A 25,719-nucleotide genomic window follows, 5' to 3' on the forward strand; every position below is an offset into this window, starting at 1 on the left:
AGACGCTGAACTGAATGACAGTCGTAGAGAGTCTCCTTGCTGACCCACAGCTGATATCCATCAGGGAGGGAAGAGGAGGGCAGGAAAGGGGAGAAAGGGAGAAAGTAAGCAAGCATCTATTTAATTATTAATTTATTATCTATCCCACATTTTCCTGTATCTGTATTAAAACTGAAATGCATATTTTGCCTTTATTCTCTTCTTGATGCTTAAAATCATATATTCTATTACGGCTTTTCACATCAAAGATAAAAGACATTTCATTTTAACTTATAAACCATGCTGTCTACTGAACCAATAAAGAAGAAATCCACATTTCTAAAAGCTTGGCAATGTCTATGACATTTGACTCAATTTTTATCACAGTTCATGGGAGGACACACATTAAACTTCTGAACAACAGCAGGGATTATGTACCTGACTCCCTGAAATTAAATTTCCCAAAGTACAAGCATTAAAGGAGGGAACAAGAGATTTTCAGTTCAGCCTCCTAATATGTTCCCTGGGAAGACAAATGCAGTTCATTTTTTTGTTGAGTTTTGGTTTTTTTTTTTCCTTACAGAGAGAAAATTATATATGGGAAAATACAGCAACAATTTGATAATCTCTATTTACTCTTGGGAAATAAAATACTTATGTTTCTGAGACACACTTTAAAGGAACTAGAGCTATATTCCAGTTTCCTTTCTAATAAATTTTTTTTATCCTTTAAGTAGGACTATCCATATTTTCATACAGAGGCACATTTTTATATTATCTTGTAAATATCTAGAGCATTTAAGCATGAAAACTTGCATTTATAACTCTCAGCTTTTACAAAAATTATTGAAGATGGAGGTAGAATTCATAACTTAATAACTACAGCTTGCTAATGTTTCAAACGAAGTATCTTTAATGATTTTCCCATTTAATTTGAAATAACTATGCAATTGTTTATTTCAGATTTTTTTGGCTTTCAGATCACCTCTTTCAGAAATATAGTATATACTGAGCAAGTAAGTATACACTAAACCAGCTGGTCGTGATAAAACATCTGATGGCATAACTTTTCACATTTGGGGACTAAAAACTCTTCTGCTCTGAGGTTTTTTTCTGTAAGAGTCAGCCTCAGGCTGCCTGGCCCAATGTGCCCTAGCAGTTGTGCCTGCCAAAAAAATCAGAGGAAGGGGACGCAGAGTGGGTTTATTCTGCAAACACACATCCCTGGTTCAACAGGTTCAACCTTATGGAGTTGTGTAAGTGAAGTTTTTCAACAACAACCAGCAATCTGAATTCACTCTCTCCTGGTAAGCTAAATAGCAATAAGAATGTTTACACAATCTCTGTTTTTCAGAAAGAGTTCTGCTATCTTTAGATAAACTGCATTAAGAAATGCCAGCAATTACCCAGCACCTAACAAATGCATGTAAAAGGAAGGAGGAAATAAATATCTGCAAGAGAACTGGAACATCATCTTCAGTGAGAGAGTGATGCTGCCCCTTCCTTGTCATCCCAGCTGTGAGCTAAATTGCCCAGGATTTCACAATCTCAGTCAATTTCATTCACAGCCGGCAACACCAGCAAATTGCTTTCCAATGGAGACAGAACTTTACTCCCTCGCTGACAGCCTGAATGTTAAAGAGTAAAGAGGCAGAAAAAAGGGCTGAAAATCCTCAGAAGAAATATGGACAAGCGGCAGGGAGACACAGTAAAACACAGAGGGAAATTGGAAGCAACAATAGTTTCTGCTCCCTAGCAGTGATACCCCACATAAAATTCATACTTACTGGACTATCAACATTTTTCTGTTATATCCCACAGAGAAAAACCGAACAACATTTACTCCTCCAGGTTTTTCCATGGAGGGTTCCCAATCTTCCTTCTATTTTTTTCTCCCAGAATGACACAGAATTGTTGGGGGTGATGTAGAAAAAAAATGAAGACACACAAAGGACAGAAAACAGAATTAACCTTTAAACCATTCTATAAAAGGTGATTGCCATTGGGAAGTAAACAATGGTTCCAATTTTTAGTAGTTTCAGACTATAGCTCAGTACAATAAAACAATATTCAAAGAAGTAGTCAGATATCCTAGTTTATGGGATAAACATAAAAAAATGTGCCTTAGAATATTTTCATTACTTAATATATAAAATGACAAGAGAATTTTACAGTTAGAGTCCCAAGTGGTGAAATCAAAGGATGAACTCTTATTGATGTTAAGTCCTTTTGATCAGGATTATTTTACTAGAACACAATCAATGAATTTTGTTCCAGAGCTCATTATTTCTTATTCTTTTCTCTAATATCACAAGCATTCTTTAGGCACAGGGGACAGTTAGCTCTCAGCTTTTAATGTTAATTATGATAATCTCTGTAGGCATCATCATCTCTTAATTCATAATGTAGGCATAAAATATCAGTGCAGCTTCCTATTGCGGTAGCACAGGTCACTGCCCTCTAGGGGGTTTTTGTGACAACTTACTCTTTAAAGCCTTTTTTTATAATTCAGTAATAAAAAAGAGCTAAGAATTATATATAAAACAAAAATGTATTTTATTTTGTGAATTAATTACAACCGGTAAAAAGAGAAATTAAAGACTAAATAAAGTGCTCTCTCTTGTATTTTTTCAAAGGTAATTCTAATTTCAGACTGAACCAAATATACTCAAACAAGTTCTTGTTTTCCACCTAATTAAAGATGTATATAAATCAGGTAAATGTTCATTTCTCCCATGGAAAGAAATTCTCTGCTCCATCAGCAAATACTGCTCTAGTGCCTCCAAAAGGTAAAAAATAAGCATCTCCATTTTGCCCTGTATCATTCTTCATTCACTTACCTATTCACGTTAACATTTACTACAAGGCAGGAATCTTATGTGACCCTCCTGATCATTCCCACTCAACGCCTAACCTAGTTTCTAACCTACATTACTGGAAGTGTTGTAGGAAACTGTCTTACCAACAAGCCACAAAACATTTGTAAATACTGCATCATAAGGTGTGTTTCATTTGCAACCACTGAAAAACAAAAATAATATTCTCAAGCATGGGAGTCAATTTTCTTTTATCATTACCCTAATTTTGTCTTAGAGAAAAAAACACTGATGATAGCAACACATTTGTCAACTTCCCAATCACTTCATAAACATGAACATTAAATATTAGTATTTAATGGTCTATGTATATATATTTTATGCAAAAAAGGTACTTAAGAAACCTGTGCAACAAAAATGTGTTGTCAGGGCCCATGGCTACTCCCATGTAGTGACTCCCCTGACTGGATTGCTAATTCTGTATTTTCCTCCAGAATATTTAACAGCCATACAATACCACAGTTACAGATTAGCTATCATTGCTGTCTGAGGAATTCACTTGTATATACCAGTTTATCTGCATTTTACATGCAAAGCATGTAAAAATTGCTTTTCTTTGTCATATTTAAGAAATATGAGTCATAAAAAGCACACACCTAAAATTAGTCTGAAAATAGGAAACTTAGATAGCTTTTCCTATCAGAGATATTCATTTCCTTAGCACCTAATTCTGCCAACAAGCATCATTGTCTTCAACATATTATTTAAGGATTTTGTAATTTCAGGTGTCACTCCCTCTCTTGCTCTTATGTAATGCCTTTCTTCTGAGAAATGCAGACTTTTTATATAAATAATAAGGTATACTACATCTACAAATTAGGAACTTCCACCTTTCACAGATGGAACTGAAACAGGGATAATATGCTTTAGATTGGCAAATTTTCTGAATTCATCCTCTCCCAGAAAAGATTACAATAACTCTAATTTACTTTGGAAAATTACTGCATCCTAACCAAATTCTCCTGCAATTTGAAGCCATCTTATTGCAGTAATATCTAACATAAAAGAAAAACTGATTGGGTTTTTTTGGTTTTTATTTTTTTTCCCCTAAATCAGATTTTGGTTAAAGGTGTCATTACATCTCAAAACCAAGTGAATATTAATGCCAGGGAGCTTTCAGTCATGACCCTTAGCTGTGGGAAAGCTCCATCTCACATTTAGAAGAAATTAGTTCAAATCCTGCTGTGCTTAAAAACCACATTATATACTCTCCTACCTGAATGACCAACACAAAATGAGTTCTCTAAATATAAGTCTAAATGTAAGTTTACTAAATTGTGAGTGATATATCTACATCGAATAAGAAAAATCTGATTCCTGAGAGCACTGTCATTAGCCTCAGCTAATTGCAATAATTTGGAATAATGCAAAATTGTTTTGGCCCCAGTCAGAAGCAGGCTCTTCCCATGCTGCTGCAGCCCATTTAAAGCAGAAGCTCACGTTTTATGAAGAAACAAGATGGCAGCAAAGCTCAGAGCAACTGTTTCTAATTGTGATTCAACAGAGGATAAATAAAATCAGTCCCAGGACTCATAAGGGAAGCCCCTTTGACAGAAGAAAGCCTTCCTTTCTCATTAAGTCACACATGGCAGCCCTATTAAGTGGAGCAACATAGAGGATGGGCACACATCAAAAGTTTTCATTGATTAATCACCTCCTTCCAGCCTCCACCACTCTGTAAAGACCCTACAAATAGTGACAAGACTCAGAATTTGTGGTCATAATGCTCCCAGGACTGCCTTCACTACAGCATGGAATAAAGTAATCTTAGCTGGAAAACCATGATGTGATCATACTCTGAGATTTAACTGTAAATGCAGAGGGACTGGCATTTTGCTTCTGTTTGGGTTTGGGTTTTGTTGGGTTTTTTTTTGCTTTATGGAGGATGGGGGGTATATAGGTATTTTTTAAATTTATTTATTAGATCAATCTTCACAGTACTTCTCTGAATCAATAAATCCATTGCAAAATAAGGGCATTTTCATCAGCTCACTTCAGCTGCTCTGCCAGCAACAACAAAAAAATCTAAAATAGCTAGTTTTCTTGGGCTGCTTTATTATAACCAGCAGAATGGTGAATCTGCCCCCAACTGTTAATAATTAAAAAAACATTTAAGGCAGAATATCTTCAAAGTATTAGAAGCAATTATGTAACAGGACTGTTACAGAGTATCCTTACTTAATATAGCTCAAAGAAATGAGATAAGAATTACTAAGATGCACATATAAGGTTGATTTTCAATGAAGGTATGTGTGTGTGAGAAGGGAATGAAAGACAAGATCTTCATCTGCAAAAGACTACACAGCTCAGAAAATTTTCTTCAAATATTCTCTAGCAGTATCTGCAGCTTTTTTACCTAATCTTTGAAACACATAGTCATGCAGATAAGGCAGCATTAAATGGATCACTGCTGCCTCTGGAAAGGAAGATAACTTAGCCTTTGGTACTTAGATATTCACTTTCTGACAGCTGTTCTTCTTTCCCAAAAAATTTCTCTGCCAAGCAAAGATTATTTGGGATTGACAAGTCTGTGCTTTGGAATAAACAAGATCTTTACTCTGATAGGATGCTGGAAACAGATGTTTAAGATCCACATAACACTGCAGTTATCAGGTGTACCATGTAACTTGAGGGGGTCTCAGGGAAAAGGTCCCACTAATACCTACATGACAGTCATATTTATGAATCCGTGCTATTCTAAAAGATACCAAGGGGAAGAAACCTTCCCCTTGCATGCTGTAAGTCCAACGAGGAAAAGACAATTCCCCTTCCTACCCTGTGAGAGGGTGGAGATAAAGAACACAAAGAGGAGACAAGACAGTGAGTTTGGTGTAGCTGATAAAGTGATCAGAAGAAATTCATACAAAACAATGCTAGGGCCTAATGAAAATACAAGGTGGATTCATTTCTTAAAAAATTACATAACCCTTTGGGATAACCAACTGCTCTGTAATGCACGTGGCATATCAGGACTGCCAGCATTTGCACAACTATTATCAATCCACAAACTTCCTGCTGTATCAATTGACTGCAGATGGGGAAAAAAGAGCTACACAGGGTCCCAAATTCCTCAGTGACACTTTGTTAAACACCAGTGCTCTGCCTGTTGATCATCTGCAGCCCAAAGGGATGGGTGTCCTCCTTGACCTTTACTGTCTCCTAATTCAAGCCAGGATGTCCTGGGACAGTGGATTCAAGTGAACACTACAGAATACAAACATTTTAAGGCTTGTCTAAGTTTTAGTATTTTGTTAAATACATGCCCAGAACTGGAATTAATTGAAAGTGGCTGTCACTAATTGCAGTGGCTGCCACACCAGCGACAACATGTCACCAGTAAGTTCTGCTGCTGGATTATATTATTTTTGTTTCCCAGGACATGTTTCTTGGTACAATCATCCCAAAACAAACACATAACATACATGCAATTTTACACATCTATATAGACAAGCATTTGGAAATGACAACCCAAAAATCCCCACAAAACTTTTTCAGATGTGAAACAGATCAGTACAGGGTACAGGTATCCTTGAATTTAGGATCTGCTAAGCTGACATTTAATTGCAAAGACCTGCTGAATCTTTGTTAAAGTTTACTGTTACATACATACAAACATTCACTACTTCAAATGTAGTTTTCAGATACGCCAGTTCAGATTTTCTGTTTGTAACATTTGACACCAGCCAGGCTCTGCACATTTCTTTTACCTGGAGTAATGGATAGCTTGATGTCCTGCGATATTAAAATAGAAATCGGTTGTGTGTTTCATCTCATCAGTATGCCCAGAGACTTCAATCCAGTGTGCTATTGGGAGGCAGTAAACTCCATCTACTATGTTGCTCTGGTCGTAAACACAACTTCGATCGTGGTGGGGCCCACTACCTAGAACAGAAGAAAGGACAGTTGCAGGCTGTGCATCTGGACAACCTTCACAAAAAACTATGGGGAGATTTGAACTGAGCCTTCAAGGCCAGGAGTGGTGCTTCCTGCTTCTTCAAACTGCATTATTGACAACTGAAATAGTGGCAACAGAAACACTGCCACAAAGCGAATGTTCAGCATTAAAATAAAACTTTGTAGATTATTTTTAAAAACGTATTTTAATTTATTTACTTTAAAACCTCCACAATATTAAAAACTCCCAAATCTCTTAAAATTTAAGGAATAATTAATGTCATTTAAGTTTCTCATTTGATGTCTCACAGTATGTGACCTCAGTGTTTAAAATTCTTGCTCAGTGACCTCTCTCTAGGGTATCAGTCTTGCTGTGTCTCAGACATGTCATGGCAACCTGAGCGTGGTTCAGGCTGACTTCTAAGGAAGTTGCCAAGATATGGGAAAGACCACAGAGAAAGTTCAGAGGAGAGCCACGTATGCTCAGAAAGGTAAAACTACAACAAAAGGTAGGACTGGTGACAGGATTTGTTACCAGCTTAAGGATTCAAGAGGAAAAACATCAATGTAGAAAGGCATCAAAGCCCAAAGAAGGTGGTAGATAGCAACCTAGAAACAAGGCAGACTTGTTTAAAGGGGCAAAGAAGGGTGGCCCTCTTCCACCTCATTCACAGCTGCCTGGCCAGCAAAGACTGTTCAGATTCCTGTTGCAGACCAGACACATACAGTTATTCAGACAAGGAGTTCATTAAATCCTGTGTTTTATGTTGGCAGACCAATAAGCACTCACTTTGTTGTCTTCAAATGCATGTCCCACTTTCCCAAAGTGACCCACAGACGGTCACAATTGCAATGGTGAATGACCACAACTACCTTAAATGGCCTAGTTTAAAGTAAGATTCTTATTCTTATGATTTTACACTAATATTCATTACCCCCTCTTCTTCTCTTACAGCAATAGTGTGAGCTTTAGCTGAAAACTTGTTTTTAATACCATACCAGAGTAAGCAACTTGAATTGAAATGGGTCATGTCATCAATCAAAAGGTTATCCAGCCTCCAAAAATACAGTACATATACATTCTCCCTTCCACCACCATTTTTACATACTTATTGTAATACTAATTGCCATGTAGGAATAATTATCGTGCAGATTAGAAGTGACCTAGTCTATGGCTGGCTTAAGCCTGTTACACTTATACATTATTAAAGATGTTAAAATATTACTGAGAAAAATTATGCCCAAAGGAATATCTTCAATTTCACATTGCATGTAAATGTATGACCAGTTTTCAAGCACCACAGCTAGGGAAATTTGCTAGAGCAAGAGCATTTTGGGAGATGTATTAATGCAATGATTAGAGAGTAAGAATAACATTTAAGAGAAAAGCTCAAATCATCTTCTTATTTCCAGATGACATGCAGGCCATTTTATCATAATTATGAAATATTACTATTTACCAAAGCGAAAAATAAAATATGAGGCAGAGAACTATTTTCTCTTTCACATTGCTGAGCAGTTATGCATTACAGTTTTCGATTATTTTGATTATAAATAAGGTAAGCACAATTTCAGAAGCTACTTATCTTAGCACTACATTTCTATCTCACGTTTCTAATTCTTTACATATTCTTACCACTTTTAAACAATACAAGAAGACAAGAGAATACATCAGCAAATACAGCAGTGTAACAAAATCTATGGATGTTTAGAACTTTTAAGTAATGACTTCATGCATTCAGCAAAATACAGCCACAAACACCACGTTGCCTTCCCCATTCTACTCTCCAACAGCTGTTTGTGTGATACACATCACCATGGCCAAGTCCTGCTGTCACAAGGCTGTGTCTGATCCTGACCCCCACATGCCCACGGGTCCATGTCCTGTCCCAGCCTCAGCCAGTCCCCAGGGAGATGCCTGATGCTCAGGCCTGGGGCTGCCCTCGTGCCCCTGGCTGCCTGCTCCTGACTGGCAGTCCCATGGGGTGTCCCTGCAGTCCCCAGGGAGCTGCCAGCCCTCACTGTACCCTGGTTCTCAGGATCTCTGGCTTTCTTGCTACTCTCAGCCCTGTGCTTCCTTGTATGCCACCATGTGCTTCCTACTGCCCCATTTCTTGAAGTCTGTGCACTTCTGCTACCTGCCACTTTTGCAGATCATCATCCTTCTCCTTCTCTAGCTTTAATTCTTGTCCCTTTTTTGCCTTTCTTCCTCCTCTATGACCTTCCTCCCTCTCTCTGTCTTCTTAAGTGCTGCAACCTCCTTGCCTTGTAACCTTATCACCTTCACCATCATTAATTCCCTTAAACAGCCTACAACCACATATGGAAATGGGGACAAGAGTAAGCTGCCATGAGATGTTTATTTTAGTTGTTCCCTCAAACAGTTTTGGTCAAATCTCATTCTGAAACATTTTCTTCTGTAATCAGTATTTATCGCTGCTGATTTTTCTGCACCACTCATACTCAGCCCTCCCACTGTGGCATACAGTCAAACCTGAATCTCAAAAGGTATGGCTCTGGTTTGCCTTCAATAATCAGGTAAACAGTAGCAGCTTGTGTTCATATCATATTTCATGAGAATTGCCTAGTTCTTTACTACTCCTTATGTTATATACTGATCTATGAATTAAACAACTTTCCTACTGAAATAAGACATCTGTGCAACAGACATATATTTTCAACATATACATATATATATATACATATGCAATATAGCTCACACAGGAAGGAGAGAGTGCTACCATCTTCAATAAATACTAATTTGAGGAACAGTATGACCAAAGTGGATTGTGTTTAGAAAGCTGAATTCCTTAGACTTCTTAAGGGAACTATGAATATCTGCAATTACCCAAAAAGATCAGGTTTTACTACCCAGGTAATATCCATATGATTACCCGAGTGCTTCTCACCACAGTTTGTTTCACAATATGCATTTAACAAGTTTCAAAATGAGAAAAAATTGTTTTACAAGTCTACATAATGCTTCTGCTAACACAATTTATCACAGGAAATCCACAATATTTTGGATGCCATAACACAACAATGCAATTTTTATAGTATTTCTACTTTTCTGTTCCTAGAAACAATAAAAATAAGAACATCAAATGTTTCATTCAACTGCTCATCTTTGAAAAAAAGGAAAACAAACACAAATGTCCTTTGAGAAAAGGCTCACACAATAGCAAATATATGGTTTTACAGCTAAACCCATTTCTATATCAGCATTTTCTATCATCTTGTTTTTATTAGTATTCCAAGTGGCAAAAGATAGATTTAATTATTTATTTTTTGGAAGCAAATATACAATCAAACATGTAAAATTCAATCAGAAAAAAAGGATAAGTTAAATATTTGAATAGTACTGATCTTCCTATTAATTGATCATGTGGGCTTTCCTAATTAAAGAAGAAAAGCATTTTGGAAGAGTTTATTAGAAGATACAGGTCCTAGTTTAACTTCTTGGTTAGCATTTTTTTTTTCCTTTAATAATGTCTATTTTTTTTTATTTAAAACCCATCTTTGTGATTCTTCACAGCAAAAATGCTTATCTGAAAGATTAAAATAAGTTTCCAGGAATTAAATTGTAGTTTTTCATTGCTTTTGTACTTGTTGCCTTGTTCTGCAGATGGTTTTGCACAGAATCCACTGACAAAGGGAATTGCTGGAGAGCAAAGCTACCAAGTTGCCCCACTCACAGCTCAAGCCTCACAGAGGACTCTTTCAAAATCTGTATGACTGCAGTTTATGGCTCCTTGTTTAATGCATATGCAGATGATCAAAGGAGCATACAAATAACTAAACAAAAGAATAAAACCAAAGATCTCAGTATAACTGATAAATGGTGCTGGTAAAAGGAGGAGACCAGAATGAAGCAAAAGAAAACTTTGGTTTTGATCCTCCTTGAGCTGGGAAGTTGGACCAGGTGACCCACTGTGGTCCCTTGTAACCTGTTGAATTCTGTGATTCTGTGAAAACCAGCTACAGATATAGGAAGTAATACAAGATGTGAAAATATCTAGGACTGGAAGAAGGTAAGCAGAGACTAGAAAAGGATGTTCTGAAATTCAATCTAAGGAGGCACAACCACAAAACACATAGAAAAAACCTGCAGTTACTATTTTATTACAGCTGTACTGCAGGGATGAAAGAAGTATAATTCAATAGTCTTCCAACAGCACAAATTCACCTCAATACAGAAGAGAACTGCACACAGATTGCAAAAAGAATGAAGAAATTACCAGCTTGATCTTTAAAGATGATGAAAAAAATACGGGTCAATAAAATTTTTTACCACTATTAAGAGTGGTGAACAAAAAACACATGAATAAATGAAAAAATAAGATTGCCTCTTCCACTGTCTCTGCAGAGATCTTTGCAGCAAAGGCTCTGCTCAGTCACCGCTCTCCCAGCTATCAGCTTGTTGCACAACTTGCTCAAAGTTTTAATTTTTTTCTGTTCTGTTGTGTAAGGAAGGTATGTGGGAACTCCAGGGCACAACAGCAGCTATAAAGGCACTGAGTGTCTCATCCCTACCTTAGCCTGACCCTAAAACACAGATATACAACTTCCAAACCCCAGTAAGGCGAGGGTGTTTCTCAGTTCACTGCTACCTCTTTAAAAACCACAAGGCTACTTAGATAACCTTAGAGAAACACATTAAGTAAGTAACTAACTAACTAACCAACCCACAAATCACAAGCAGACAGGCAATTTTCAGATCACCTACTCAGAAATCAGTCAGAGCACAGACTAACTCCTATAGCCTTTGTCATATATTTTGCATGAACCAGCACACTTTAAGTGTCAATTCAAAATTTTAACTATGTCTAAATATTTTAAGTAATTCCATTTGGTGTATGAAATGAGGTTCTTTAACAAGGTAAATGAGTATCTTAAGTTCATGCTTAGAAATTCCCCTGGAAGAGTTTAATATTATAAGCACTCTGTGGGCAAATAAACAGGGAGGGGTCAAGGAATAAATGACTATTTTTTAAAAAATAGCAGTAGAACAGGAAGTAAAGAAAATATACGCCCCCAAAAAATCTCCTCTCCAAAATAAAGCATTTTACAGAATAAATTTTTGCTAGTTTGCTTATCTTTTATACCAAAATTATGACAAAAAAAGTCTCAAGTCCTATTTTGGATACAATTCTCAGTTATCTGAATGTGCAACTGCAGTCTTTTCATCACACATCACTCTAACTGAACTTCCGTCAGTACACTCACAATATTCAAATTTACTTACCCTTCACACCAGATTGTCACAAAAGTCTCCCTGCTGCTTGTGAACAAAATTCAATCTCTGATGCTTTGAAATAGGATCTGTCTCAATCTTGCCAAGACTGAATTGCTATTGATCGTTTAAAAAACAGAGGTAGGGGAGGCTGAATTCTCCTCATTGGAACCGAGCAAAGTCAAGTTTTTGAGACTTTGAGTCTGCTACAGGCTCTGGAATTCCACCTTCCTCAAGTCTCAGCAAAGCCCTTGGTAGCAACCCTTTGTGTTTACAGCTCAGACAAATAGCTCCAATTCTGTATGCCATGTATGAATGCTATTTTTTTCTGCTGTCAGTAAACCATCTTCCCCTTAGATCCTGTAAGTGGTAGATGAATTTATCATATTACTTAAATACCTAGTATTAATGTAAGGCAAAATTGTTCATTTGCCACACCTAGTTTAGTAACTCCTTCTTAACTGGTTTGATTTTCAGAAATTTGCAAGCCAAGAAGGGATACCCAAAAAGAAGAAAACCATTTGCATCATACACCACATTTATATTCCACCAGACTTAAAGCAGCCTGTTTAACTTCCCTTTTGGTAGAGTGTCTATATAGAACCATGGAAAAAAGTTTTAATTCTAGTAAAATCCAGATGAATTTGAGACTTTTTAGCCTCAAATACTAGTCTCTATTTAGTCAATTATTTAGTCTCAAATATTTAGTCTCATCAAATATTTAGCCTCAAATATTTAGTTTCTATTCAAATATCCTAAGAAAATTATTTGATGGAATTATATTTTGAAATTATGCCAGAATTAAAATGAAATAGTTTACAAGAAAGCCATTCTCAACACTTAATGCTGTTAATCACCACGTCTTTTTTTTTTTTTTTCTTTTTTTTTTAAATCAGATATAAGAAAATCAGAATTTTCAAAGGCAACTTTCAAAAACATGTTTTATTTCTCTCTCTAGGTCTGCTCAGGCCCAAGTGTTTTTCAGTGGGGACTTCTACCATACTAAGAGATTTTCACCAAATGCCTCGTTTAATGATGGAGATGTCAGAGAAAAGCAACTAAAAGGAAATTTTCCTCTTCTGACAGATGGTAGAAATAAGACTAAAGGAAATACAGATGAGAGAATAATGGCTGATAGCAACAAAATGTACAATCGAACACAGTCATCCCATTTGCTTTGACACTTGCTACTATACTGTCTACTACTGATTGCTACTTTTAATCAGCCAAAAGAAAGGGCAGGAACCTAGTGATTCTGTTTGTTCCTGTGCGATTCTGTGTGAAATGAGCTACATCAAAAGAGCAACCACAGCAACAACTTAACCAAAGTATCATCCCAGTTACTTATCACTTACTTCTCAGTGTTTTTTGTCATTGAAAATAAGCTGATGAGCCCTATTGCATGCTACCACCACTTGGAAGTGAGGGACAGTTAAAAATGGTAAATACAAGATTTGCATAAACAATGCATTTTTGTAAGTTTGCCATTATAACGACAAAGGCTTTAATTAGACTCTCACAGAAATCAGAATTGGCCTCTGATTATCTCTGTGGTCAGGAAGATACATGCTTGCCAAAGTCAGAGGAATGCAAGTATATATATTTATTTTTATTCTTGTATTTTTGCAGTTTCACATAGGCCACTCACTCTACATTGTTTTACTGACATCTACATCTGGTTGTCTGCTCAGTATAAGCTGCTTAATGCTGATAAGCAGACAGAAAATAATGAGAATCTTGCTGCCATTTAATTGCACCAAAATGCATGCTATGTATATGTCTTGAGGGGGTTGAAGAACAGACACCAGGAGCTATTGCACTTTATTATCAAAGTTTCTTTCCATCCCTTAAAGAAATATTGGGTTGAAGAATTCAAAGCTATCCACTTTTACTTTAAGTTTTGTCACATCTGAAAGGTATTAAGGTATCTAGAACTGTCCAGAAAGCAACAGCTTTGCAGGAGCAAAATGCCTTTGATGTACAATTATTCAACTATCACATAATTTGTGCTTTATGTTCATTTCTAGTCACTACCTACTTCAGAACAATTTGGGATTGGGAAAATAAGTAAAAGCAGAAAAAAAAATTTCAAAAGCAGAACAGATTACACTAAATACTAATGAAAAATACTAATGAAAAACACTAATGAAACATGCAAGTAGCTGCAAGCTGGCTAGGCAGCCACTGGCTATACACAGGGAATATGGCACCACCCAGTGGGAACAGGACCACATGAAATATCTGCATTAAACGAGCCATGAAGAAATATAATTCTTCAGGGTTCACTTGGGTTTGGTTAGTTTCATTTTGTTTTTAACAATGGAACTGCTAACTATTTTGGGGATATGTAGATTAATTTTGGAGAAAAAAAGAAAAAAAAAAACCATGGATCTGCCACAGAAATTAACATTGTACCCAACTGTACTTCTTAGAACGGCCTCAAAAGAACTTTTGTTTTGTGTATCCTGCTAAAGCTTAGCCCCAAGAATTTTTCAGTTATAATCTCTCCATTGCAAATGGCAACTACACCTTACCTTCTCATACTGCTTTAAAGAATCTCTGCCTTTTAATTAAGAAATTTTACCTGTTTTGTTCAAAGAGCTGAAGCCAAAAGTCAGATTGACTAACGTTTCAACACACTTTAAAAATATCAGCTGACCCTGCTTTTGAGCTTCCACTGGTGATTTCGTATATGTCAAGCTTCAAGCAAGCTCCATCTACACCCAATTAAGAGCTACACAAAAATCAAAGAATAACAAAATTGTTTGGGTTGGAAGTGGCCTTAAACATCACTCAGTTCCAAGCCTCCCCCCTCTTCCTCAGGCAGGGACACATTTCAGTAGACAGGTTGCTCAGGGCCCCATCCAATCTGGCCTTCAACACCTCAAGGAAGGGGCAGCTACAATTTCTCTCACCAACTAAGGATCAACATTTCACAATACAAGCTTATGTATGTACTACAAGTTTATGTAGGTTTTTGTGTAATTTATTTTTCACTCTCCCAAAAATACAAAGTGTCAGCAGATTGTATTCCATCATCTCAAAATACAGTGTGGGGCATACCTCTAGTAAATTCCCTGTTTTTTCATGCTGCATGTTTCCTGATTAGTAACTACAGTTTATTTAGATTAAAGTAAGGGGATAAAGGCACAGATGAGTGTTCCACCATAAACTCACAAAAACAAATTCAAGCATAAGTTTCATCTTGTATTTATTTAATTTTGACAGTAGGCACGAAATACTTTCAGTTTCCAAGTTGAGAGGTGTTTATGTCCAGTTGAAGAATCGACATCAAAAACAAAGTACACAGACAGACACACAGATGCAGCTAGGGGGGAGAAAAGGTACATATATGAATTTAGTTATTTTTCTAAACTTATTCCCAGATTCTAAAGTTCAGCATAACCAACCTGTTTCTACAGATACCACAGCATATCACAAATCCTCCTGGACAGCAGACTTCAGCTTTCACAGCAGGTAAGCAAGTGCCAACCCTGAAGAAACCCTACACAGCTCCTGTGATTTACAGCTCCTGTGACCTAAGCCACAAATGCTCAATGGCTTTAAGTGACAGGTCCTGGGTGCACACCAGCAACATCCCCTTGGGACAGAAGAGGCAAGTATCTGATCCTTCAGGAGCACAGGGGAGTCTCCCCTCCCACTTCATCTTCCTAGGGAGAGGAACTTGTTCCCTCCAGGCACAAGCAACAACCCAGCAAATTTTACATAGGCCAAGTCTTGCCTAAAAGCTTCTTACCAAAAGCCACAGAACACTGGCCAGTGAATCTGACTCTTCTAGCCCACAGAAACAACTACCCTCACTTTATCTTTAAGTCCAATTCACTGCATTGGAATGGCTGCAATTTGTACTCAAAATAAATGATATGGTAGGTACTATACTATTATAAAAACCATATGCTCTGCCAGTGAAATTCTCAGACACATACATGACTTAATAAAAAAACTGAAGCAATTTTCTTAAATACAGTACATGATTTCAACATCCAGTATATGTAAACATCTGACATCCATAACTGGACCAGACTTTCTCTGGTTACAGATGAATGCCTCAACTCATAAGCTTAGAGCGAGTATCACTGTGCACTTTCCTCATAAACATGCCTTCAAAACTACAGATGTTCTGCAAGAGCTAAGTGTTTCCCTAAGCACATTTTAATTCTAAACATGTAGGATACTAAAGAGACTGCACAGAATTTGTTTAGAACAAAAAAAAGTTCTTTTAAGAAGGGAGTTGTCTTGCTGTGCTGTGACTTTTATAAGAATAGACAGATGACAGCCAAAACATTCATTGATCAACAGTTTAAAAAAAAAAAAATCCAAAAAACATTAAAACAAATTAGATTTAAAAGAACTGTAACTTTGCTCAATTATTGGGTAAGAAAGCATCCTTAGGTTACATGAAGAAAATAAATTTCAAGGTTTAAGCAAATTTGTGCTCTCCTGAAAATATCAATTGAGGAAAAAACAGTTGACATGAATGACTAATTAAAAAACTCTTCTGCATTTAGATGATATGCCCACTTGCTTTCTATCATTCCTGCTAAGCACTGAGCCCAAACTCTCTGGAGCATTCACAATGACAGAAACAAAATACCACCCAGGATAATCCTAAAACTTCAAATCTGAGAAAACACAGTGTGTTTATTACTCTGACTACATTTCCTAAAAGTGCTCCCTGGAACAGACAATAATTAGAGATACCACTACTTCCAAGTCAGAGAATAACCATCAACCTTACAACTGCTGATTCTCTGCAGTTATTCTCTATTATTTCTATAAAATTCTAATTACTTCTAATTCTACTATTATTTCTATAATCTGCATGGTGAGGACCGCTTTATATACCAATACCAATGTCATATTATGTACAACTTGGCACCTTCAAAGAGACCCAATTCTGCTTCCTTGGACAGACGTAAAGATTTTTATTCCATAAAGTTCACTTTTCCTGCAATTCTGGAAAAGAAAAACATGGTTAAAACAAGCAGAATATACTATTTGTTTTAGCTGCTAAATAAAATAATTACTACTGCATGATGTTCATAGTCCTTCATGATGTAAACTTCTGTGAATGCAACGTTAACACGAAGTCTTTTATTAGCATAAAAAGAACAAACAAATGCAACAGTTATGACAACATGTATGTTTTAGTCTACATGACAGAAAGGCAGTTCAGAAGTGTGGTACATATTCTTAAAATGGGTGAAGAGCAACTGCTCTACAATGTGTTATTTAGGTACATGGATTACCATGCTATGAGTTAAAAAAATACCCTCGCAAACTACCAAGTGATCTGTCTTCCTTTCACTAGGTCAGATCCATTCCTCAGTAACAGGAGCTATATTTGACTCAGCAGACAATTTGACTTTGGTTCAGCAGACAATTGTCTGAGTGTTCTCTCGTTTTTAAGATACTTAAATACACTAGAACAGCACCTGGAAACTGACTAGAGTTATTCAACATTTGAAAAGACAGAATAGGAGGAAAACACGGTGGAAGCGCAACTGAAACAGCAAGAAGACTGGAAAAGCCGCAACTGAATTTCTCCCTGTGTTTTTCTTTAAGAAATCGCAATAGTAATATTTATCAGCCTGAAAAGGCCATCATGACATTTCACCTTAGCAAAATAAAATAACAACCCACACCACAGTATGTGCATAGTAGGAGATCCTGAATTCTTTACTTCTGCAGAAAGAAAGAAAACAAAACTAAACATCATGACAATGGATGCCTAAAGTAAGGGAGGAAAAATGAAACTGTTCCAAATAACTTTTACCAACCTAGAACGGCAGCCTCCTGGTGCATTTACCCGCCTCCATCACACGGTTAAAACATATTTTTGTTGGCGAGAACGCCCGTCACGCCCGTCAGCTGCAAGCAGAGCCCAGGCCCCGCCGTGCCGAAGCCCGGCAGCTCCCGGTGGGCCCGGCCCGGCCAGCGGGACAGGCTGCGGTGGCCCCGGGCGGGCTCGGGGCGGGCAGCGGCCTGAGCCCTCCCTCAGCCCGCCCGGCCGGCGCGTCCTTGCGGCGGGAGCGCCGCGCTGCGAGCGACGGCCAGGGGTCCCCTCCGTACCTTCCCAGAGGAAGTGGCCGCCCTCCCGCCGCAGGAACTTGTACCAGAAGGGGCTGGCGGCGTCCTCGTCCGGCAGCGCCACCTCCGCCAGCCACAGCGCGGGCTCCTGGGCGGGCAGCGGCGCGCTCGGCCGCGCCCGCCTCATGGGCACGGCGCGCCGCGGGTCCCACTCGCCCAGCTCCGGCCGCGAGCCGGCCACCAGCAGCTCCGCGCCGCCCTCCGTCACCCGGCCGGGCAGCACCACGCCGAAGCGGAACAGCATTGTACTGCCGCACTAAGGACGAGGATTGACGAGGCGCTCTGCCGCCGCTGCAGCACGGCCGGGAGCGGGGCCGCCGCTGGGGGGCCGCCCGGGCCCGCCCTTCCGCCGGGGCCGGACACCGCCCGGACAGTGCCCCGGACATCGCTCCTGCCCCGGACACCGTCCCTGCCCCCGCCCCTTCCCCAGACGCCGCTGCTGCCCCTTGGCCCGGCGGTGGTTCCTCCGGTCCGGGCTGTTCCCGGTGCGGTTGTTTCGGGCTCTCGGCTGCCGCACTCACGTAGCCGAGGGCACTTCCCCTCCGAAAGTAGCGGCTGGGAGTTCAAACAGCACCGACCCCCGATCGCCTCCTCAAGTGGGGATGGAAAATGCTCTCCGCAGCCTAACGCTGGCTCTCGTGGTTGCCAAAGGCTACGCGTCATGTATGCTGACTTTAACCAGGATTATTGCTGCGTTAAAGGAAGCCACTGCAATAACTCCCAAGAGCCCAGGCTTAATTTAGCGCAGCAAACACATAATTAAAAATTGCCATACGTGCAGCTACAAACAAGGACTGGCTGCAAATAACGCTTTAGTGTTCATGAAGTTTGTTTTCCCCGCTGACAGCCAGCCAGCCGTGATGAGGAAAGAAATGTAAAATGCTGAGGGAGGTTAGAAAGCTTTCTTTAAAAATCTACATTTCACTGCACGCGTTCTGTTTACAGCCAGAAGGGGAACATTTGGCAACTCCTACGCGTAGCAATACCCAGGACTTAAAAAGACTGAGGAAGAGGATGCAATCCAACCATTTATAGGGCGGTCCCTGCTTGAATACGCCCATTTCAGAAGCTTTTAAGGACAGAAACAGAGGAGTAGTAACTTTATTTAGGTCAAGTTCTGGGAACAGGATGAAGGCCTTTCAATGAGTCAAAAGAAAGCCTGCCTCAAAAGATGGCTGTTTGTTTCCTCTATTCAGAGGTGATGACACTGAAGTGTATGTGCTGCCAATTTATTTTTAAGAGTGCATTAGCCAATTTTCACTGATACTTACTGAACTTGTCTAAGTGATATTCCACCACTTTTCCAGACGTAACCAAAGCAAATGGAATTTGCTTTTGTCACTTTCCTCCATTTCTGCTGGCTTCACTGTAGCACTGCTGCCTTTGTGCAACACTGCAGTAGATTTTTATCTTTGTTTTTGCTCAACCTTACAGTCGAGCTACCAATACCCTATCTCATACTTGTTTTTCAAATATCTGTCTTTTTACCATACACCTTAATTTTAGCAGTGTGGATGAGACAGGATGTAACAACTCTGGCGTTTTATCCTATAGCTCAAGCATGATAGAAGTCCTAAAATGACCCCAGCATATTGTGTCTACATAAAACTATATGCTTCTGTTCATTCCAGTCACAGTCTCAGCTAAGAAACTGCAGGATCCAATAGTACATCTGATTGACTGTTGAGTCCCTGGCTATTGTCTAAGCTCCAGTGTAAAGAAACACCAGCAACATCTATCTTTGGACAAATCTGAACTGCTTTATATCTGTAATATTGAGTCCTCATCTTAGACCAGTAAGCCCTGTAGAACAATAAAAATTGTTCTGTAGACTGATGTGTCAAGTAGCATCTTTTTCCCCCGTTAGATTTGCATGGCCTGTGATTTGTCATCTTCTGAAACTGGAATTTCAGCTGGAGTAAAGGCAGTGGAGGTGGGGAGGAGTTCAATTTAGTGTTAGTATTTGGGATTGAAGGAGTTGAGCACATTGCCATAACCCTAAATTTAGTTTTAAGTGTCACCCTAAGCCTCTTAAGGAATTAACAATAGTTTCCTTTGCCAAAATGACCTGTTATTCTAGTACTGCCTGGCCAGTGCTCTTCCCCTACCATCCTTAACACTATTCTGAAACCTAAAAGCTTTCCCTATAATCCAGTCATCTTTTACAACCACAAATTAAACATGACTATTTCCTTTTTTTTTTTTCCCCGCTATAGTAAGTCCTCATTCCAACTTGGCAAGCCTTACAGTTCCCATCAAAAAGCTTTGGCACAAAGGGGAAAAACCCTAATAATCAAGTTGTTTTTAACTCTCACAAAAACTACTGTCAGTTAATTCCTGTGGGAACAAACTACCAACTAAGTGGTCTGCATTAAATAATAAACGCTGTGCATTTGTGCTCCTCACAGCTGTTTAGGATCTCTCAGGATATTTGACTTACAGCAGCCACTTGCTGAGGGGAAGCCTCAATTGACCTCAAATCGAACAGTGAACTAGCAACACAGTGAGGCTTAGTGCCAGGTTTATTTTAAAGCCTTCAGTTTATTGCTGCTGCTCTGCTATCATCCCAGGCATTTGCTAAAGTTGTTTCTAACTGGCAAAAAGGGAAGAATTGTATGGGGAAAAAAGCTTATTTTTACACAGCATTAGTGTGCAAGAAGGGACTCGAGAGATGAGTTTCTGCAAGAATCAGTTGCCTTGTGGATTTCACCTAAATTGTACAATACATAGTAGCCTTATGTAATTTCCAGCCAATTAGCTGGTTTATTATCCAAAATTTGTGCAGGTCCTCACAGGAGGACTCACCAAGGCTATGTACCAACTTAACATCAACCAACCATTAGTTATGCCTTCAGGTTTCTGCCTAATAGTTGTATCTTAAAGAATTCTAGGGAAAAGTCTCAATTTCCAGACTTTTCCAGAAATTCCAGAATTCCAAAAACTGGGGCTGTGACTTTATTTGCAGACACGTGAAACATGTTTAAAGATATTTTCATTTGCTGTGCACTAAACTTTTGCAGAATCACAGTTCTAACTTTCTGCAGAACTCTTAATTTCTTACAGTGTCTCTTTCAGGGATAAAATTGTCATGGTATTTTTTGAACCCAAGAGTTTTAAACAATTAGTTGTAATCAGAAAACTTGGGCAAAATATTGCTAGCTGAAATTTTAGTAAAGACAGTACTTGAGAAGTTGACAGTATACAGCAGTTTAAAATTCAGCTTTCCAAGTGGGAAGTCATATTTTTCTTTACAATTTTCTTACCAGAAAAGCATCTACTAAAAGTGTCTCCATAAAGGTATAGAGACAGCACACAATTAGCTGATCAATGTGAACACTACTAAAATGACAGATGAACTTAATAGTTCCATGTTGGGGCAGCCTGTGTCTGCAGTGTATCCTTTACTGATTCCAAACTTTTACCCCATCACCCAGTCTGCAGCTTGGAACAGCTTTATCTGTTATTGCTGTACAGTGATCTCAGATGATAATATTTCCAAGTAGGGAAATCTGTAGTGAAGAGAGTTTGAGTAACAAAAACAAAACACAAATACAGAAAGATCTGGTTGGAGAAGGGAGGGGGTGTCCCTGATTGCAAGTTGTGGGTGATGTTTAGATTAGCAGTGCTCCTTCTTAGACTTGCCTTTTTTTCCTTTTTAGGTCATTTTCTTTCTTGTAAAGATACAGAGAAAGTGTTATTGCAATTTCCAAATATTTCTGCTAATTATAGAAAAGAGAAAGGCAGCACATGGTACACAGTCTTGCTTGTAAAAAGGCAAACATTTATATTATGTGTAAGCTGATTTAGATGTATTAGTGATTTGGGTAAAATGTTCATTGCTGGAAAATTTAGACAGCCTGTATTTCTTCAAAGAGATTGAGCTAAATATAAAAGAAATCCTATTCTAGTGCAAATAATTTAAGACCACTGGTTTAAGTGAAAGTTGATTATGTTGATTAACCTAATCAATATATGGACCCAGACCTTCTAATTGAATTCTAACTGCCCCTCTTATATCAATTCTGATAGAACTATGAATTAATGCTCTCACCAATACTTCTAATTTGAAAATGCAGCAGCTAAGAAGTATCTTTACTGACTGAAGACTGAAATAAGACTAAGAATTAAAGAACTTGTTAACAGATAAGCACTGCTATCCATAATTTTTAGTTTTTGGCTGTGTCAGTGCAGTGATAACTGCATGAACCATTTTAGCTGCTTATTGCTAGGAGCAACTATTTATGCAGACTAAGATACAGAAGTTCTGTCAGGACTGACCATTTCAGGAATTGTGTTGGGAAATTATTCTGCAGCAAGACAGGACACTACAAGACATGGTTTCCACTTTTTCATGGAGGTTTGCATAGCATGTTTTTAAACAGTTTGTTGTTTTTCGAAGTAACTTGGAAGTATAAATACACAGTAACATTACAGTAAACACTACAGAAATACATACAGGAATAACTGGTAGGTTTCTTTTTTCAAAATCCAATAAAGCTGTTTGCATCCTCATATGCTTTGGGAGCTGGAAAAAGTCCCAGCATGTTTCAGCACAGGGCCCTTTCAGGTTGTCGTATCAGCCTTATCAATGTCCAGAAATCAACAAATATTGCAGACTAGTCCAGCACATGGCTCCTTCCCTGCCCAGAGTGAGGGATACTCCATGTCATCTGTGGTGCATTTGCACTGGGATGCTGTGACCCAAGCCAACCCAGAATTCTCATAGCCCTAGCAGGAGCATGGCTCTTCTGCCTGGCACAAAGGGATGAGGGAGGCCAAGTGCTTACATGGAGATCAAAGTACTGGGAGCTTCTTGAGTGAAGAACAGTATGTAGCAGTAATCACTACAATATTAACTCATTGTAAGCTTCATTTTTGGAACCAGCCTGTTGCCACCAATGTTATATCAAGTTTCTAATTAAAGTATCTACATAAGGGAAAAAAGAAGTGTTTTCGTTGTTTAGAAACAATAGCAAAACTTTATTTCATTAGTAAGAAGAATGCAATCTGACCCAAAATTTATGTGCAATATGACAGATTAAGTAGAACAATGTGCCTGCCTTTTTTCTGTGGAGACTTTCAAAAGCTGATGCTCACAGATCCTAATAACTCTGCTCCAGTCTAATGCACCCTCTGTACCTGTGCAGGGTTTCACTGTTCTTGGGATCCCCACATAATTACTGATTGATAGAAAGTTCCTGTATATTATACTCCTGAGGCCATTTTAAGAAAAAATTATTTGCTTACTTTTCATTATGCAGACTTTTTAATTGCAATTGTTTTATATATGACCAACCACGGGAAAGGAATTTTGACAAGAAAACTTCCTTCTTAAATATGTGCTTAAGCAATAGATTTCTAGCTCCAAAACTGACTGGAATTTAATAAACAGCCTAAAAAAAACTTGAAGTCTTGCTGAAAAGTCCAGCTAGATTTTGGTAAGTTAGAAATAGAACCATTTTATTTTTATATATATTTTTATATATAACCATTGTATAATGATTAAACAGCTTTGGAACAAAAGCTGTTTGGAACAGTAAAGGGAAACCTTTACTGGTTTTTAAAAAATTAAGCAAACACAAACTGAAGGATGTTATCCTTAAAGCCATGACCCTATATCAGAAAAGGGAACAGAAAAAATTATTCATTTAGAGTATTCTCAGTGGTTATTATATGCTCCTCATACAAGAAATCAAACTTACTGGTGACTGACCCTACCAATCAATTTATTTTTCCATTTATATTAAGAAAAGTAAAGTAAAAACAAATAAAAAAACCCCAACACCTTAAAAAAAACCCCTAAAGTCTTTTTCTTAGACTGAAACTGGATCAAAAAATAAATCCAGAAATTATCTTTAAATCAACACATTATTTTTAAGGTCTAGGAAAAGTGGCAGCAGGAAAAAAAAAATTGAAAAGCACCCTGCTCCCTACCCAACAGTTCCACCACTTACAAAATTAAGAGGTTATATCACCAGCTAAATCTAATAAAACAGAGATTTAATGATCAAGTGTATATAACAGCATATAGAATATCTACTCTCTTCTTTCCATATATGAATCTGTTGCTGTATCACTCCATCAATACAATACATTGCTGCTGCTTATCTTACTGGTTTCATGTATTTACCAAATTTTCCACTGCACATCTCTTTATTTTAAAGAAACTTTATTTTTGGCTGATTTGGCAAGCTTCCCTAAATTCACTTACCTGGCACACAAATAATCCTTGTTAAGAAACAAACACTGCTTTCATCCAGATATAAAGAAACCCTTGGAAATAGGAATTGCAGTCTAGAATGAGTGTAAACAGCCTGCAACTTAGCAACCTTCCACTGGCCATGGCAACAGCTTGCAGCCAAGAACCAGGAGATGTGTATGACATACTTTGCAGACTAGATCATAGACAGGGGACTCCTGCTACTTAATTTGGTATGTGTATATTGCTGTGTACCATAGTAACCTGTTTCCACTTGAGCTCAAGTTCTCACACAGATGCCTCCCCATTAGCACAGCCATCCCTCAAGGTAATGCCACAGAAAGCACAGCTGAGCTGTACCTGCCCCTAAGTCAGCAGCTCATGACTTGGTTTTTCTTCACCTCTTTGAAAGAATAATGGATTTTGAAGATCAGCCCAAAACCAGATCAGTCAAGCTACTCAACAGTACTACAACAGCCCTTGAAGTACAGCACACACTTCAAATATTCTCTGTGTAGTTACACTTGAATTACACATGCATTGTCTTCAACAGCTATAAGAACACTTGAATTTTTAAATGACATTATCTTTCTATAATTATGCAAGCTGTCTGAAACTTCTTACACCTGCACCCTCTAAATTTTAAGTTTACTGAAAAATAGCACTGACGCTGAGATCTAATTTTTAGAAATTCCTTCTTGGCTTACTTTTGTATATTAATTAATCTGCACTCTTCCATAAGCACAAATTCTCAAGCTAAGATCATTAAGGCTCAGTGCTATATACAATATTGTTGCCAAATGCCTTTCCTATTCTGAGATAAATCTAAATAAAAAAGTTAACAGAATCATATATTAATACCAGGTATTTATTTGGTCAAAATTGCATATTCTTCAAGTATTACACTCATGACCTCAAATTCCAGGAAAGTGGAATTATTTTCTTAAATTATCAGTTAGTTTTTTGCTTGATAGCAAATTCCTTGCCTGTGAAACTTGTAGAATAAATCCTGATCTGATCTCTCACTTTTTAGGTTCCTGTCCATAAAACAATGAAATGGGAGTTTTTAAAAATATATTTATATAGGGATTGTTGGAACTAGTTCCATGCAAACTTCAAGCACTTTTAAGTTCTTGTCAGCCAACTAACAATTCTTTACAGCATGTAGTAGAATATAATGTTCCAAGTTCTCAAGAACTTAATCTTATTTAAAGAACAGTTTTTTTTTACACTGCACACATTTATGAGTAATTTTAATTTATTACCAAATGCAGGTATACTAGTGGCTAAAATATTTCTATGGAGAAAAAGGCAAAGGTAATAGAGCTGTTAGACTGGCATGATGGCCAGTCTGGATTGACAGTGGCAGCACAGTGAAGAACTTGATGTGCCACTAAAAGATTTCCTTTGGAAGCGTCACATTTTAA

The 25,719-nt window shown here is 38.1% G+C and overlaps 1 protein-coding gene across 2 annotated transcripts in view; it reads right to left on the minus strand.

Moving 5' to 3' along the window:
- EPM2A (EPM2A glucan phosphatase, laforin) overlaps window positions 1–20,475 on the minus strand; it is a 36,008-nt gene extending 15,533 nt beyond the window's left edge. Inside the window, exons 1-2 of one of the 2 annotated variants that reach the window (XM_056486651.1) lie at window positions 18,076–20,475; window positions 6,563–6,737 (exon numbers count right to left, since the gene is read on the minus strand). In XM_056486651.1, coding sequence (XP_056342626.1) covers window positions 6,563–6,737; window positions 18,076–18,337 — 437 coding nt within the window. In that variant the 5' untranslated portion in view covers window positions 18,338–20,475. Of the gene's footprint in view, window positions 1–6,562; window positions 6,738–17,783 lie in introns of both variants that reach the window. The other variant, XM_056486652.1, reaches the window with a different exon arrangement.
- Window positions 20,476–25,719: the final 5,244 nt, after the last annotated feature.

This window comes from Oenanthe melanoleuca, chromosome 3 (assembly GCF_029582105.1).
Source record: "Oenanthe melanoleuca isolate GR-GAL-2019-014 chromosome 3, OMel1.0, whole genome shotgun sequence".
Taxonomy (NCBI): Eukaryota; Metazoa; Chordata; class Aves; order Passeriformes; family Muscicapidae; genus Oenanthe; species Oenanthe melanoleuca.